Below are 14,159 nucleotides of genomic sequence, written 5' to 3' on the forward strand. Positions count from 1 at the left end.
CTTTTTTTTTTTTTTTGGTCTGTGGTGTGCTTAGAATACTCCAGAACCTATTTAAAATTTATTACATTTCTTTAAACTCTTCCCCAGTGTCACATTTACAAAACCTCCCTCCAATTCACCATTACCCACTCTGCACAAGGATATTGACTGCCATTAGGAATGCTGCACTTAAAAACTTTGCCACAGAAGAAGCTAGTGTTTGTAGTTCTTCTTTTTTATTAACATTAAAAGGGCCTGACATTTAAAAATAAAAGAAAGTAACAGTAAATAGTGTGAGGAAAAATATAAGCATTTTGAAATACTTAAGATTTGGGCACTTTACTCAACTAAGCATTTAAATTACATTTTCATTACATCAAGGGTGATGAACACTATTGCAATGCGTACATTAAATATACCCCCACAAATATTCAAATACACATTATGAAATGCCATAGTCATTATAATTTTGAAGCAATTAGGGTCTCTGGGAAATTTTGAAAGCCCAGTACTTTGCAACCTTTCCTAGACACAGCACATTTTTTAAAGAGGAAAGCCTCTGCATCGGCTTGACTCCCAACTCCCTGCAGCACTGGGAGGATCCAGTCTGTGATTTCAAAGAACTCCTCTTGAAATCCTGAAACTCTGAGTCAAATCAGCGCATTTTTCCTAGACCAGTACTGCGTTTCTGAGTCTTTACTAGTCTGTCATGTGCTCTGGTGAAGGAGAGGAATCAGCTGTTCAGTTCCCTATTGATCTAGAAATGGAAGATCTGTGGAAGCCAGATGTATTGCTGGCTACACCTAGCCGTGGAGCAGCCTGCACGTGGTCAGCTGCCTTCAGTGCACTGGGTGTTTCTGAAGGCACTGATAATTACTCTGGAGAAATTCAGGATGCACAGAAGCATGGGTTGACCCTGATGTCTAGGTATTACAGCTTCATTAGAATAAGATTCACTATGAAATACAACACTGTGAGATTACTCTTTATTTTGTTCTACTAATCTGTCTTGTGCTAAAATGTATTGTGCCAGCTGAAAATCAGAGTTTGTCATCTGCTTGAACATGAAAAAAACGACTCTATGAAGTTTTTTTTAAAAAAAAATCACGCACACACACACATATATATATATATGTATATATATAGATATCTATATATCTTTCTGTCCCCTGTCAACAGAAGTATCTGCAATGTTTAAAGTTTAATAAACCTTCGAAGGCCCAAGCTGCTGGCTTCTTGGAGTGCAACACGGAAATCATTAGAAAACATGTACATATATAATACAAATTCAAAGTTTAATATGTTTGCTTGTCCCTGTAAAACAGGAAGCTTTATCTATCTTTCTGTAGGCACCAGCTTACCATTTCTTCATGTGTAGCTGTTAAAAGAGCATGCATACAGATGAGTTCTTAGATGTCTGATAGCAAATTAACTTACCCAAAGATCCCATTTGCATGTGACAAAGTAGATGCATATAGAGTCTGGATTTCATTTTATGCTTACATTGAGCCTTTAAGTGACTGCTGCTGAGCACATCCTTGGAATAACAAGCAACATTTGCAACTTCATCCCCTAGAAGTTTATATCACTTCTGCTGGATTAACACTCTTAGAAAGTTACAGAGAATATGATAACATATTCTACGTTTGGATGAGTACTGAAAGGAATGGGCAGCGTTAAAGAATACAAGTTGCAATGATCCAACATGCATTTTGGTTAAAATCCCGGGCCACTAAAGGAAATAATGTTTCTGTTTGTTATTAATGAAGCTGGGATTTCACTTTCACCCATAAAATCGATCCAAATAATTTTGTCAGACCTGTGGCTGAGCACAGCTCCATGACTGTTACTCAGTGTCCTCATTTTCAACTTTATAGAATGGTTGAAATGGTATAGAAAAGTCTGTACCTCACAGTCTGTTTTGGCCAGAGTCCTACAGTACTGGTGGGTTTTAGCTCACTGAAGCATTTGTGGAATGAATACATCATACCTTGAGCATAGGCTGTATTTGACGCCACTGTGATGAACTAATCCAGACCTTCCACGTGCTCTCATGGCTGTCTACAGTACAATAACAAGGATTTTGTGTGTGTGTGTGTCATCTGGTTGAATTTGGCCATGCAAGGTCTGCTTTAGGTTTTGGTTCAATATTTTTAACTAAGAGATTCAACAAAACTTCACAGAAATGGAGACTGTGAGTTGAAGAGCTCCATCCTAGCTTTAAACTAACTGTAGGCAGCAGAAAGCAACTATAGACCACTTAACTGGACAGGGTTACTTGTCCATTCACAAAGAATGGAAAGAGGAAACATTACATCAAAATATGAGGTATTGCAGTTGCATGATAGTGTATGTAAAATTCAGGTGGTTTTACTAAATCAAAGGACAGCCAATATATAATAGAGCTCTACAACATACCTGGAGACAATGCAAGATGAATTGAAAGGCTTTGGACATTTCAGCCATGGGTTAGTATACAGGACTTCAGAAATCTGGCATCAGATGGGATGCACCTGTCCCAGAGGGGGAAAAGGATCTTGGGGCAGGAGTTAGCTGGTCTCATTGACAGAGCTTTAAACTAGATTTGAAGGGGGAAGGGAACAAAATTGGAACTCTCAGACATAAGCCCCAGGGTAGATTAATGGAGTTACGGGGCTGTTGTGCCAGCGATGACCCTCACCCTGCCAGCTCAGTGGATGTGAGGGATGGAGACATGCAGCACAACAAAGATACAACGGATATTGATGGATCAGTAACTGCGGTAACACCTGTGAAAGGTCAGGCCAGACTTAGGACCTCTGAATGCGAAAAGGTGCTGGGGACACCAGTCCAGCTGAAGTGCATGTATATGAATGCACACGCATAGGTAACAAACAGGAGGAGCTTGAAGCCATGATGCAGCAGGAAAATTATGATGTAGTGGCTATTACAGAAATATGGTGGGATGTCTCCCATGACTGGAGAGCGCCAGTCGATGGCTACAAGACCTTTAGGAGGGACAGACAAGGAAGGAGAGGTGGTGGGGTGGTGCTGTATATTAGGGATTGTTAGGATTGCTTTGAGTACAAGTGTAGTGAAGACAGGATGGAGTGTCTTTGCATTAGAATCTGGGGGAAGGCCAACAGGGCAGATGTTGTAATAGGAGTCTAGTATAGGCCACCCAATCAGGACAGAGAGGTGGATGAAATATTCTATAGGCACTAAGGAGAAAGTCCGGTTGGTGGCCGGTCAGGAGTGGTGTCCCCCAGGGCTCGGCGTTGGGGCCACTCCTGTTTAACATCTTTATTGATGATCTAGACGAGGGGATCGAGAGCACCCTCAGTCAGTTTGCAGATGACCCCAGGTTGGGTGGGAGTGTTGATGTGCTCGAGGGTAGGGAGGCTCTGCAGAGAGACCTGGACAGGCTGGAGCCATGGGCTGAGCCCAACTGGAGGAGTTTCCATAAGGCCAAATGCCGGGGGCTGCCCTTGGGCCACAACAACCCCCAGCAGCGCTACAGGCTTGGGGAGGAGTGGCTGGAGAGCTGCCAGTCAGAGAGGGACCTGGGGGTGTTGATTGACAGCTGGCTGAACAGGAGCCAGCAGTGTGCCCAGGGGGCCAAGAAGGCCAATGGCATCCTGGCTTGTGTCAGCAATAGCGTGGCCAGCAGGGACAGGGAAGGGATCTGACCCCTGTACTCGGCACTGGTGAGGCTGCCCCTCGATTCCTGTGTTCAGTTTTGGGCCCGTCACTACAAAAAGGACATTGAATGACTCGAGCGTTTCCAGAGAAGGGCAACGAAGCTGGTGCAGGGTCTGGAGCACAGGTCGTACGGGGAGCGGCTGAGGGAACTGGGGGTGTTTAGTCTGGAGAAGAGGAGGCTGAGGGGAGAGGTCATTGCCCTCTACAGCTCCCTGAAAGGAGGGTGCAGAGAGCTGGGGATGAGTCTCTTGAACCAAGTAACAAGCAACAGTACAAGAGGTAATAGCGTAAAGTTGTGCCAGGGAAGGTTTAGACTGGATGTCAGGAAGCATTTCTTTCCAGAAGGTGTTGTTAGCTGTCTGAATGGGCTGCCCAGGGAGGTGGTGGATTCCTCATCCCTGGAGGTGTTTAAGAGTTGAGTTGACATAGCGCTGAGGGATGTGGTGAAATTGGGAATTGTCAGTGTGAGGTTAATGGTTGGACTGGATGATATTCAACGTCTTTTCCAACCTTGATGATTCTGTGATTCTGTAATTTATTGATACATTTCTAAAAAATAACTCTGAAATGATTAATGGAATAATAATTCTTTCAGACACAAAAGTATATGTAGATAAATGCTTTCAATCTCCATGGGAAAGAAAAAATTTTCAGGTGAACTGATGAACATTCCTTCCTTCGCTTTTTAGCAGGTATTCTTATTCTTAAGTATGAGAGGAAACACGTAGTGAGTAACTATATTCCAGTTTATTACTAATACACAGGAGCTTGACAAAACCAAATCTTTGAAATGGCATAATATGTATCTAAAGCCAAAGTGAAAACAAAAATCAATCATCTTTTCAATTTGACGATGCTTGGATAGAAGACAACTGTTTGCTGATGAAGGGATATAAGGACATTCCCATATTAAAGAAAAGCTAAGTTTGCCACCAGCTTTGTTTGGTTTGAATTTGGATTTTTTTCCCTTTTTTTCTCACACGATATTAGATCCAGCCCATATCCTAACTTATTGTATAGCCAAATATGTAGTTATCGTACTACATAATAACATAAGTATAATATCAAGTCCTTTATGATTTGGTTTGAGGTTAGTAGCAGATCAGGAATTTTCTGGTGAAGTGTGTTTTTCTTGTAAAAAGCAGATGTGCCGACAGCAAATATTTTCATGGATAAAATACCTGTTCCAGTGAATTGACAAGAAAACAAAAAGATCTTATGAACTTCCTGCATGCTTGCTGGGAGTCCGGGACCTCCTAGATGTGTTGCTCAAAGGAAAGTTTACATGGAAGACAGCCTGAGAGCGAAGGGCTTGAGGGCAAAGATGAAAACCTCCTGCTTCCATGTGACATGGTCAAGATACTGAGAAGATATGAGCCCCAGCTCCCAGAGTTTGACCCAGCTGCAAGACCTGAATGTCTGCAGACTCCCATCTCTTCCTCTCAGCCCATTGGGACATGAATTAATATCAGAAATATTCTTTAGAATGTAGGCATCAGTCCTACACCTTACTAGCAGGAGTAGTTTAACTGAGAAGAACCACACAGAACATTACCTACTGTATGTTTAAATACTTTCCTGGAGGTGGGAGATTTCAAGAATTTTTATGAGTTTTCCCATTTTTCATTACAACTGAAATTCTATATTTTTTTGACGATCCACAACAATTAGAGAAAATAGTAAATAATGCCATTGCTCTTTGATCACATCACTGAAAAGATGGCTGCATCACTATCTGCCTGCTGTAGTTTTTAAGATGTTTCACTGAGCTTACAATGTAACCCAAATACTTCTAAAAGCAGGCTAATACATAAATATCATAGAAGTAAAACAAAGGTATATGTGTATCCCAGGCATTTCACATTTTGCATATTGTCTGCTCATGCCAGTATGTCAGCCCATCAAGATAACAAAATTACTACATAAGGTAATTCAGCTGTAAACTGAACTTTTTCTTCAAACGAAGTTAAAAAAACCTGTCAGATGGGGAGTATAATAGCTCAGGGAAGCCACTGTGCTAATACATCTAACAGTTTTCCAAAACAGACTACACATCTGGCTGGACTGGAGTTTGAATAAATTCACAATTGCCTGAACCCATTTGTGTAGACATACCCTAGATCCTGGATATTCTTTGCCCTTCAAATGCCGTTAAAACTAGGGAACTAGGATGGAAAGCATGTTCCTTTCAATACAGGATAATGCAGTTGTAGTCAGTGGGAATGATGAAACCTCCATGGTATAAAAAATGTATGTTTCAGATAAATTCATTAGTGTAATATTTGCATATGCAAGAAAACAATGGCATAGCATGAATAATTTTCTCTCAAGTAAGAATGTGCAAAGCATCTTAACAGACAATACCCTGAGTCTTTAAAACAGTGTGAACACAGAATTATTTATTATTGCTTTTCTCTTTGAGAAATGATGCATTCTCATCTTTACTCAGAGACTTTCAACAGAGCAACACTACTCTTGAGCATATACTATGGTTATGTCCCTTACTGAGGTGACAACAGAAAATGGCATTGCCACATCACCATTTCATCAGTTGTCATAATTTCCCCCTATATCTCTTAATCTTTCTGTCTATTAACTCAGTTGCTGGGTTAACTCTGTCATACTGTAGAAGCAAAAACCTGCTATGTAATCTCCCTTTACCTCATACTTGATCCATTCAGTCTTATTTCAAGGCATTGTCACAGGCATCAGGGGCTTGTCTGCTATTAAGGATCATGGTTTCACAAATGCCCTAAGAAAAATAATGGAAAGAGTGAATCATAGAAGGCAGTCCTCCTCTTTTCCTTATTTTTCTTCTTTTGTTGCTGTTGTTTTCATTTGTTTGTTTCATTTTCCATGGATATAAAAATCCAATAGATTATATCACACAAAAACTGCAGAGAGGAGAGAATGAGCACACAGTCATTTCACAGGTTTGGAAATTTTGAAAGTAGTTACAATTTTACCATCTTAAATTTGTCATCTGCAAGTGTTAATGAGCATAGTATGTATGGTTCCTCGGAAGGAAGAGTGGACACTTCAATATTAGCACCATTTCATTAATTTAATTTATACTCTTTGCATCCATCCTGTATTTTTCAGGTTTTTCCAAAAAATGCTACAAGAGTAAAAAAAGGTGTAAAATGAGGGAAGGATTGACTCAGTAAATAACTAAACTAAGCATTGACTGAATGTAATGTTACTTATGACACACAGTCAAGTATTCAATCAGGTCTCTTTTACAAACAATTGTTATTCTCAATAGCCTATGTATAGTGTTATCGAGAGAGTTAGAAGGATGTTAACATTTCATTACTCTTGCCATTGATTTTTTTCTGCTTTCTTCACAACAAAAGTCAAAACGTGACCTCTTATTCCACTGAATTAGTTCCAGACCACTTGGTATTATTGACCTTCTAATGAAAATTAATGATGGCTCTTTTGATTTAGTCTTTCATGTAGGCACATCAAGCACATTTAAGAAACAGACATATTTATTTCTCATATTGAGATGAAATAACACACTGTCAAGTAATGAAATGTACAATAATGCAACATTAAATTTGCAAGTTTAAGCACACAGAATTCAAGAGATTTAAACTGCATTATCAGGAGCTGATGCTGCAAAGATTTAAGCTTAGCAATAATTTCAGACCTGGAAAAGCAATTGAGTTTTACAAGTAAGCTACACATATGCTTAGAACATTTCAGCCCCAGACCCTAAATTTATTCTAAAATTCTGGCAAAATTGAACTGGTTTTACTATGAAATAGAGACAAATGCACATTATTTTAGGTATTTCCATGCATTTTTTTTTCACATTTAAAGCTAAAGAAGAATTCAAATTCTTTTCAGCAACTTTTTTCTTCTGCATTCACAAGCTGTCACACCACAGCTGAGTGGATTTCCTTCATATGGAACCTTACACAAATGTCTATGAACAAACTGTCTTCAGTCTACAGATATGGATCCCTTCTCCTTTACATCTGTGTAAATGAGTATTACCTCTACCAGGTGAAACAAGAGAGGTGAATGGATTCATATCTGGAGATTGGGTGAAAGCTTGCCATTTTATCTAAAAAATTTCCTAATCCTGGGAAATTCTCCCAGAAATAATTAATGAGGAATTATCTAGGAAATCTGCAAGAATAATGAATAAACTAACTTACTTTTTTCCTCTTTTTCCTTAGATAACAAAGACTATGATGCGTATTTATCTTATACCAAAGTGGATCCTGACCAGTGGAATCAAGAAACTGGAGAGGAAGAAAGATTTGCTCTTGAGATCCTGCCAGATATGCTTGAAAAGCATTATGGATACAAGTTGTTCATACCAGACAGAGATTTGATTCCCACAGGAAGTAAGTAATGTCTCTATGCTTTTGTGTTTCCTAAAACAGCAAATGCAGTGATAGTTTTGGTATCATTTCTATACGTACTCCTTCAGAAAATCATCTTTCCTCCCTTGTCTTAGAGAATGTTGACGATAAACCACCAGACATACTTAATGTGTATTTCCCACATAAGAGGATTATTTTTTAGTAATTGTATTATATTGATTGAAGGTGAGACAGTGCAGAAAGGGCATGCTTAATTAAATGAAATTAATGAGACTGACATTTTTTCATAGATTTTTTGAGAGCTTACATATCTAGGAATGAATGCAGAGGTCTTTGTTTTCTACTCCTTAGACTTTGCCTGGAAAGATACCCATGATTCTAAGTATTTATTTCAGAAATTCAGAAAGAAAAGAAAAATTGTATTTGGACTAAGTCAAGAGTTGTGTAATGCTATCTACAGCAGAGCAAAGTAGTGAATTCTGTTAGGGTCCACTACAGATAAATCTGCAGTGGAGGTACTGGATCATTCTCAGAGACCTACAATTAGAATTGATTCTAGCTGGTACAAGTAGATCTTTTCCATGTTTCTTTCACATATTCCAACCTTATGTACAGTAATTGTCGATAAGTTGCTGTAGTATTCTTCATAACTTTGGTGTAACCATATAGACAACTACTAGGATCTGTGTCTTTTACTAAAGATAAGAGAACATACTTGGCATAGACAAAGCACAGTATCAAACAACTGCGTGGTGGTTTTAAAATCTACAGTAAACTAAACATTAATTTGCAGGAGACAATACTGGTTTTTTGAATGTGTGTGGTGGAGGCATGAAAGGAAAGGAAGAATTTAACCCTACAGTAGAGCTTGGAGTATCATATGGGTTTGAGGCTGAGCCCCTGAAGAACATAGTTGCTGTTCTGTTATCTACCTGGGTGACTTTGCCTTCTAAAAAAAAAAAAAAAATGTGATGGACACACTTGTTCCAATAAAGATACAGATATTGATACAAAACTACAGCTCAGAAACAAACACAATCGATAGCACATGGGGGAATAAATGTTTTGCAGGATCACAGAATGGTTGATGTAGGAGGGGACTTCTGGAGGTCTTCTTGTCAAACCCTCCAGGTCAAGCAGGGCCACCTAGAGCAAGTTGCCCAGGACCATGTCCTGACAAGCAATCCTGGCACATTTGCAAGGGATGTTTGTGCATATTTCAGTGAGCTCTTCTGTGATCAGGGATTTGCCTCTGTTGTTTCTCCCCAGTCTATGGGAGCAGACTGTTTTCTTAGACTGATTTTTTGAGCAATTGTCTTATTTTGTAGCCTATATTGAAGACGTGGCAAGATGTGTAGACCAAAGCAAGCGACTGATCATCGTCATGACTCCAAATTATGTGGTAAGAAGAGGCTGGAGCATCTTTGAACTGGAAACGAGACTTCGAAACATGTTAGTCACGGGTGAAATCAAAGTGATACTGATTGAATGCAGTGAACTACGAGGAGTTATGAACTACCAGGAGGTTGAGGCCCTGAAACATACCATCAAGCTCCTCACTGTCATTAAATGGCATGGACCAAAATGCAACAAGTTGAATTCCAAGTTCTGGAAACGTTTACAGTATGAAATGCCTTTTAAGAGGATTGAACCCATCACACACGAGCAGGTTTTAGATGTCAGTGAGCAGGGGCCCTTTGGGGAACTGCAGACAGTCTCCGCAATTTCCATGGCTGCTGCCACCTCCACTGCTCTTGCCACTGCCCATCCAGACCTGCGCTCCACCTTTCATAACACATATCATTCACAGATGCGCCAGAAACACTATTATCGAAGCTATGAATACGATGTACCTCCTACCGGCACCCTGCCGCTTACCTCAATAGGTAACCAGCATACCTACTGCAACATCCCTATGACACTTATAAATGGGCAGCGGCCACAGACAAAAACTAACAGGGAGCAGAATCCAGAAGAAGCTCACACAAACAGTGCGATACTGCCCCTCTTGCCACGGGAGACCAGTATATCAAGTGTCATTTGGTGACCGAAATGCAAGGGGCCATCAACCCCCCTTGAGTAGGAGCTGAATCTGCAGTCTGGTGCCTGGAACTACATCCTCGACTGCTGCTGTTAAACATACATTACAATCGATAACATACGAGGAAAAACAGGGTCTTGTACATATGTTTTTTGCAATTTCTTTGTAGCATCAGTCTTCCTGTTTTACCCATGTCTCTTCCCATTCACATTTTCAACTTTGTTTTATATGTCATTGAAATTTGTATATTTACATTTTTTTAAATGAAGAGACTGCTGTATAGATAGGAAACTTTTTTGCTTCATTAGTATAGTTTTAGACTTTCTGTTTGTCTGTTTTTAACCTCTCTTGGGAATGCTTGGACAAAGCTATGTTGATATCAGAAGCACCATCCATTTTGTTGGCCTGCCTAGCCTGATTCCTGAAGGCCATGCCTGCTGCAGTTCACCTGTTTTGGAGAATATTTGTTCTTAGAAGGACCCCATCCCTCACTGAGAGCTCCAGTTTAATTTCTACTCCTGTAATGTGCACTGCTCCTTCCCTGTCCTTAGAATGACCCGCATTCGGGGTAACGCTACAGTCTGATCATCTAACATGTAACGTGGTAGATACCTGTCAAACAACAGAATATACCCAATCTGTATCGGTTGCTTCACAGTAGTCACTACAGAATGTGTAGAAACTAGAGATGGTTTGGTTTTTGCTTTCTTGGGTTTGTTTTTTTTTTTTTAATTACTATTTTAAGAATGAGTTGATTGTATCCCTTTTATAAATATAAAAGCAAACCCTATTTTTAACACTTCCTGGAAACTGTTAATATGATTGTGGATTTTATTTTTTGAGCATTTAACTTTTTCTTTCCCCCCTTTCAATATCCTACAAATAAGATCATTTGCAATTGTCAGGCAAGTAAGACAAGTGAGGCAATAGGCACTGAAGTACAGAGAATCCTGCTGATATTTACAGTGATGACTTCCAAACCAAAGGGGAATAAAAAGACAGTATTGTAGATGATTTCTCACTTTGTATTATAAAAAGTGTTATTTTCTAAAAAAGTAAGAGCAAAGCATTATTTTGCTGTGGATTACAGAGTCCCCTTGTATTTTAATGTTCAAAAAACCTGTATTGCTTTAAAATGACATATTCAAGATTAAGAAATATTTCATTTGGTTTTAGCTTGTAACGATAAGTAAAACTTTATTAATTTCAACATGATTTCAGTAAGAACTCAGGCAGAAAAAAATTACATATGAATACCAACAAATATAATTGTTTTCAGAATAAATATTATTTATACAAAATTAATATTTAAATCAGACCTGGAAGTATTAAAAACAATTTATTCACTTTAATGACTAAATAAATTAGTTTTATTTTTTATGTATGATTCTATCTTTGAGGAGTTTCAAATAATGTGTGTACTATGGCTGCCAGGGAAGTAAAAAAAACCACTAAGTTTACAACTGGACATCTTTAAGACAAAGGAAATAAGAATCTTACTCATGTTTTAAATAATGGAAAAGTTCTTTCTGGTTTTAGAAAGAGATAGGAGCGGTGTTGTAGCTCTGCAACATATTCAGGCCAAACTCTCTGCTAGTCTCTGAGTTACTGGTTGCAGCACACTGTCATATAGTCACGGGTTTGATTTACCCTGGCAGAAATGTAACTGGTATCCTGGAAAACAGACCTTATAGTCTATTTATGTAATTAATTCGCTTTAGGCTTTTTTATGGTAGCTGAATGATATTGGTGAATATGATGAATGTGTGGGGTTTGTTCATCCTGATTGTCACAGTAAGAAAATTACAGCTTATAATATTCTGGTCTTCTTAATGAGAAGTGATGGGAAGAGAGGGGGTAAACTGCAGTTTGGGGGATGTTTGTGGGAATAACCTAGAACTGAAAGTGTGGGAGGAAATGACTATGCTCCTGTTGTGAAAGTCAAGGAATCTCAGTATCTGCATAACAAGCTAATAGAGCTTTGGGATATGCACTGATTTTTATTTTTTTTTTTTCTTAAAAATGTTTATTTCTCTGTGACAATTTGCTCAAGTCCTTTTCTGCAATCTGTTCTTCATAATGGTGTCTCCCTTTGGACATGAGCCAAACATCCAAAAAATGGAAATGAAGTTGACAGGCCAGATTTTAAGAGATATTTGCACATTTGGTTATTTTCATAGTATAAGAAAGCTATTATTTATTTGCTCTTACAGACACCTGTCAGGCACTTATGGCATTTTCCTTCATTCATCTGGATGCCAAATACCCCAGTATCCTCTGAAAGCAATGCATTATTTTTCCCCTTTCCCTCACCTTTACATGCCCTGGGGTAAAGACTGGGATGTGGAATAAATGTAGGATGTAACTATCTGACCGCAGCCACATTTAGACGATCAGTAGGTGTTTCCTTAGCCACATGGGCAGTACTTTTATGTTCTATTTTTAGTGTAGATTTAAGCACTTTGAATAGCATGATTCAGGGATTGATGGATACTATTTGATAATTCACACAACTTAAAAAAAAAGTTTTTCTTATAATGTTTTGTCATAATATTAAATGAAAGAAAAAACAAACAAAAAGTAAATAAACCACAAAACCAAACATGAAATAAATGGACAAGCTGTCTATGGCTTTAGAAACATCCCTCCTTAGTATTCCTCCTCTACAAATAGCTCTGTGTGGGGAACAGTGAAGGAAACCGTTGTGTGTTCACGTGCTCTATGTTTGACAAAAGTTCTGTTGGAACGCAAAATAAAATGAAAAAAACAAAACCAACCAAACCTGTCATTGCCCTAGTGCTTAGGCTCTATCCTTTTTTGGTGAAGGTGTTTCAGTTTTTGACAATGCATCCTGAAGTGTGCATGCAATAGCCACATATAAGGTTTAGCCATAAGCAAATAGCACTTTATTTTTTAAAATGCACAGTATGATGATCGGAAAAACTTACTCTGCCTGGCCAGTAACTTCGGGTCTGTATGTGGATTCTATGCACATGAATTATTCAAGTGTGGTGCTTTGTCTCTCTAATCAGGGTAGTCCTTGATATAAAACTAAAGGAGTCTTGTTGCACAACCTGTGGAAATTCAGTATGTAGGTTCTCCTGACAGCACATATAGCTGGACAGAAATGGGGACTGTACCAGTATGCAGCTAATTATTTTGAAGGCAAAGTGCATTGCTGGGTCTGATTCTGTTCTCAGTTGCAGCAGTATGATTTGAGAGTAAATCTAATAAAGTTGAATGAGTGTAAGTTTGATTTGTGTGGGAGAAGAAAATTGGAAAAGCAAAGAGAAAAGAAATTCATATTTGCAGTCTGTGACAAGCTGAAATCTTGGCTGCAAGGAAAGCAGCAGCAAAGTGTCTTCTGAATTTTAGTAGGGACCCAGTTCTCACCTGGCAGCCAACATCAAACACTTTCAATATGATCTGGTTCAGAGCTAAATACTGTTAGGCTTAGATGCAAACTAAGATTTTTCTATTACTGCACAGCTGTGAAAACCATGTGTATGTTACATAATGGGTGATAATCATCTTCAAAATAAAGCTTGGAAAGCTTGTTATACCCACCTGATTAAAATTCAGAAAATTTTACTTGGATATTGTGCATTAATGACACGTTTAAATTATAGATAAAACACTGATATTTAGGGAAAACTGGCCTGGTAAACAATTCTTAAATTGAAACAAAAACAAAAACAAAACAAAACAAAACAAAAAAAAAGTCAAGCTAGAAAGCCTAAGGAGATTTTAATTAAAATCAAAGAAAAAAAAAATCACAGCAGTAAAATAAGCTGAAAAATAGGATGAAGGCCAATTGAGAAGAAAGGTCAAAATCTCCACTTGTTTTTTGACTGTATTGTGGCTTGTTTTGTCATGAAAAGCTCTGTATTCTGGCTGTCCTGCATCAAGCAACTGGCCTTTTTGGGGCCCACCCAGACAGATCAGCAACACGAATATGTCCCTATATGTCTAATACACTTCTGAATGATTTTGTTCTTGTTGATAGTCTAGCACAGAGAATTTTTGGTGTGTCTTCTACTGTTGTGATACAGAGGATGGCAGAAATCTGTCAGTATTTTAAAAATCTCCATAATGAGCTTAGTTTATTATCTAGAGTA

The 14,159-nt window shown here is 38.5% G+C and overlaps 1 protein-coding gene across 3 annotated transcripts in view; it reads left to right on the plus strand.

Annotated features, from left to right (window-relative positions):
• Positions 1-11,297, plus strand: part of IL1RAPL1 (interleukin 1 receptor accessory protein like 1) — a 790,829-nt gene extending 779,532 nt beyond the window's left edge. For all 3 annotated transcript variants that reach the window (XM_026854140.1, XM_026854158.1, XM_026854149.1), the window contains 2 exons: positions 7,851-8,021; positions 9,329-11,297. In XM_026854140.1, the coding sequence (XP_026709941.1) occupies positions 7,851-8,021; positions 9,329-10,047 (890 nt within the window). In that variant the 3' untranslated portion in view covers positions 10,048-11,297. The remainder of the gene's footprint in view (positions 1-7,850; positions 8,022-9,328) is intronic.
• Positions 11,298-14,159: the final 2,862 nt, after the last annotated feature.

This window comes from Athene cunicularia (assembly GCF_003259725.1).
Source record: "Athene cunicularia isolate RWA chromosome 1 unlocalized genomic scaffold, athCun1 chr1_part1, whole genome shotgun sequence".
Classification (NCBI taxonomy): domain Eukaryota; kingdom Metazoa; phylum Chordata; class Aves; order Strigiformes; family Strigidae; genus Athene; species Athene cunicularia.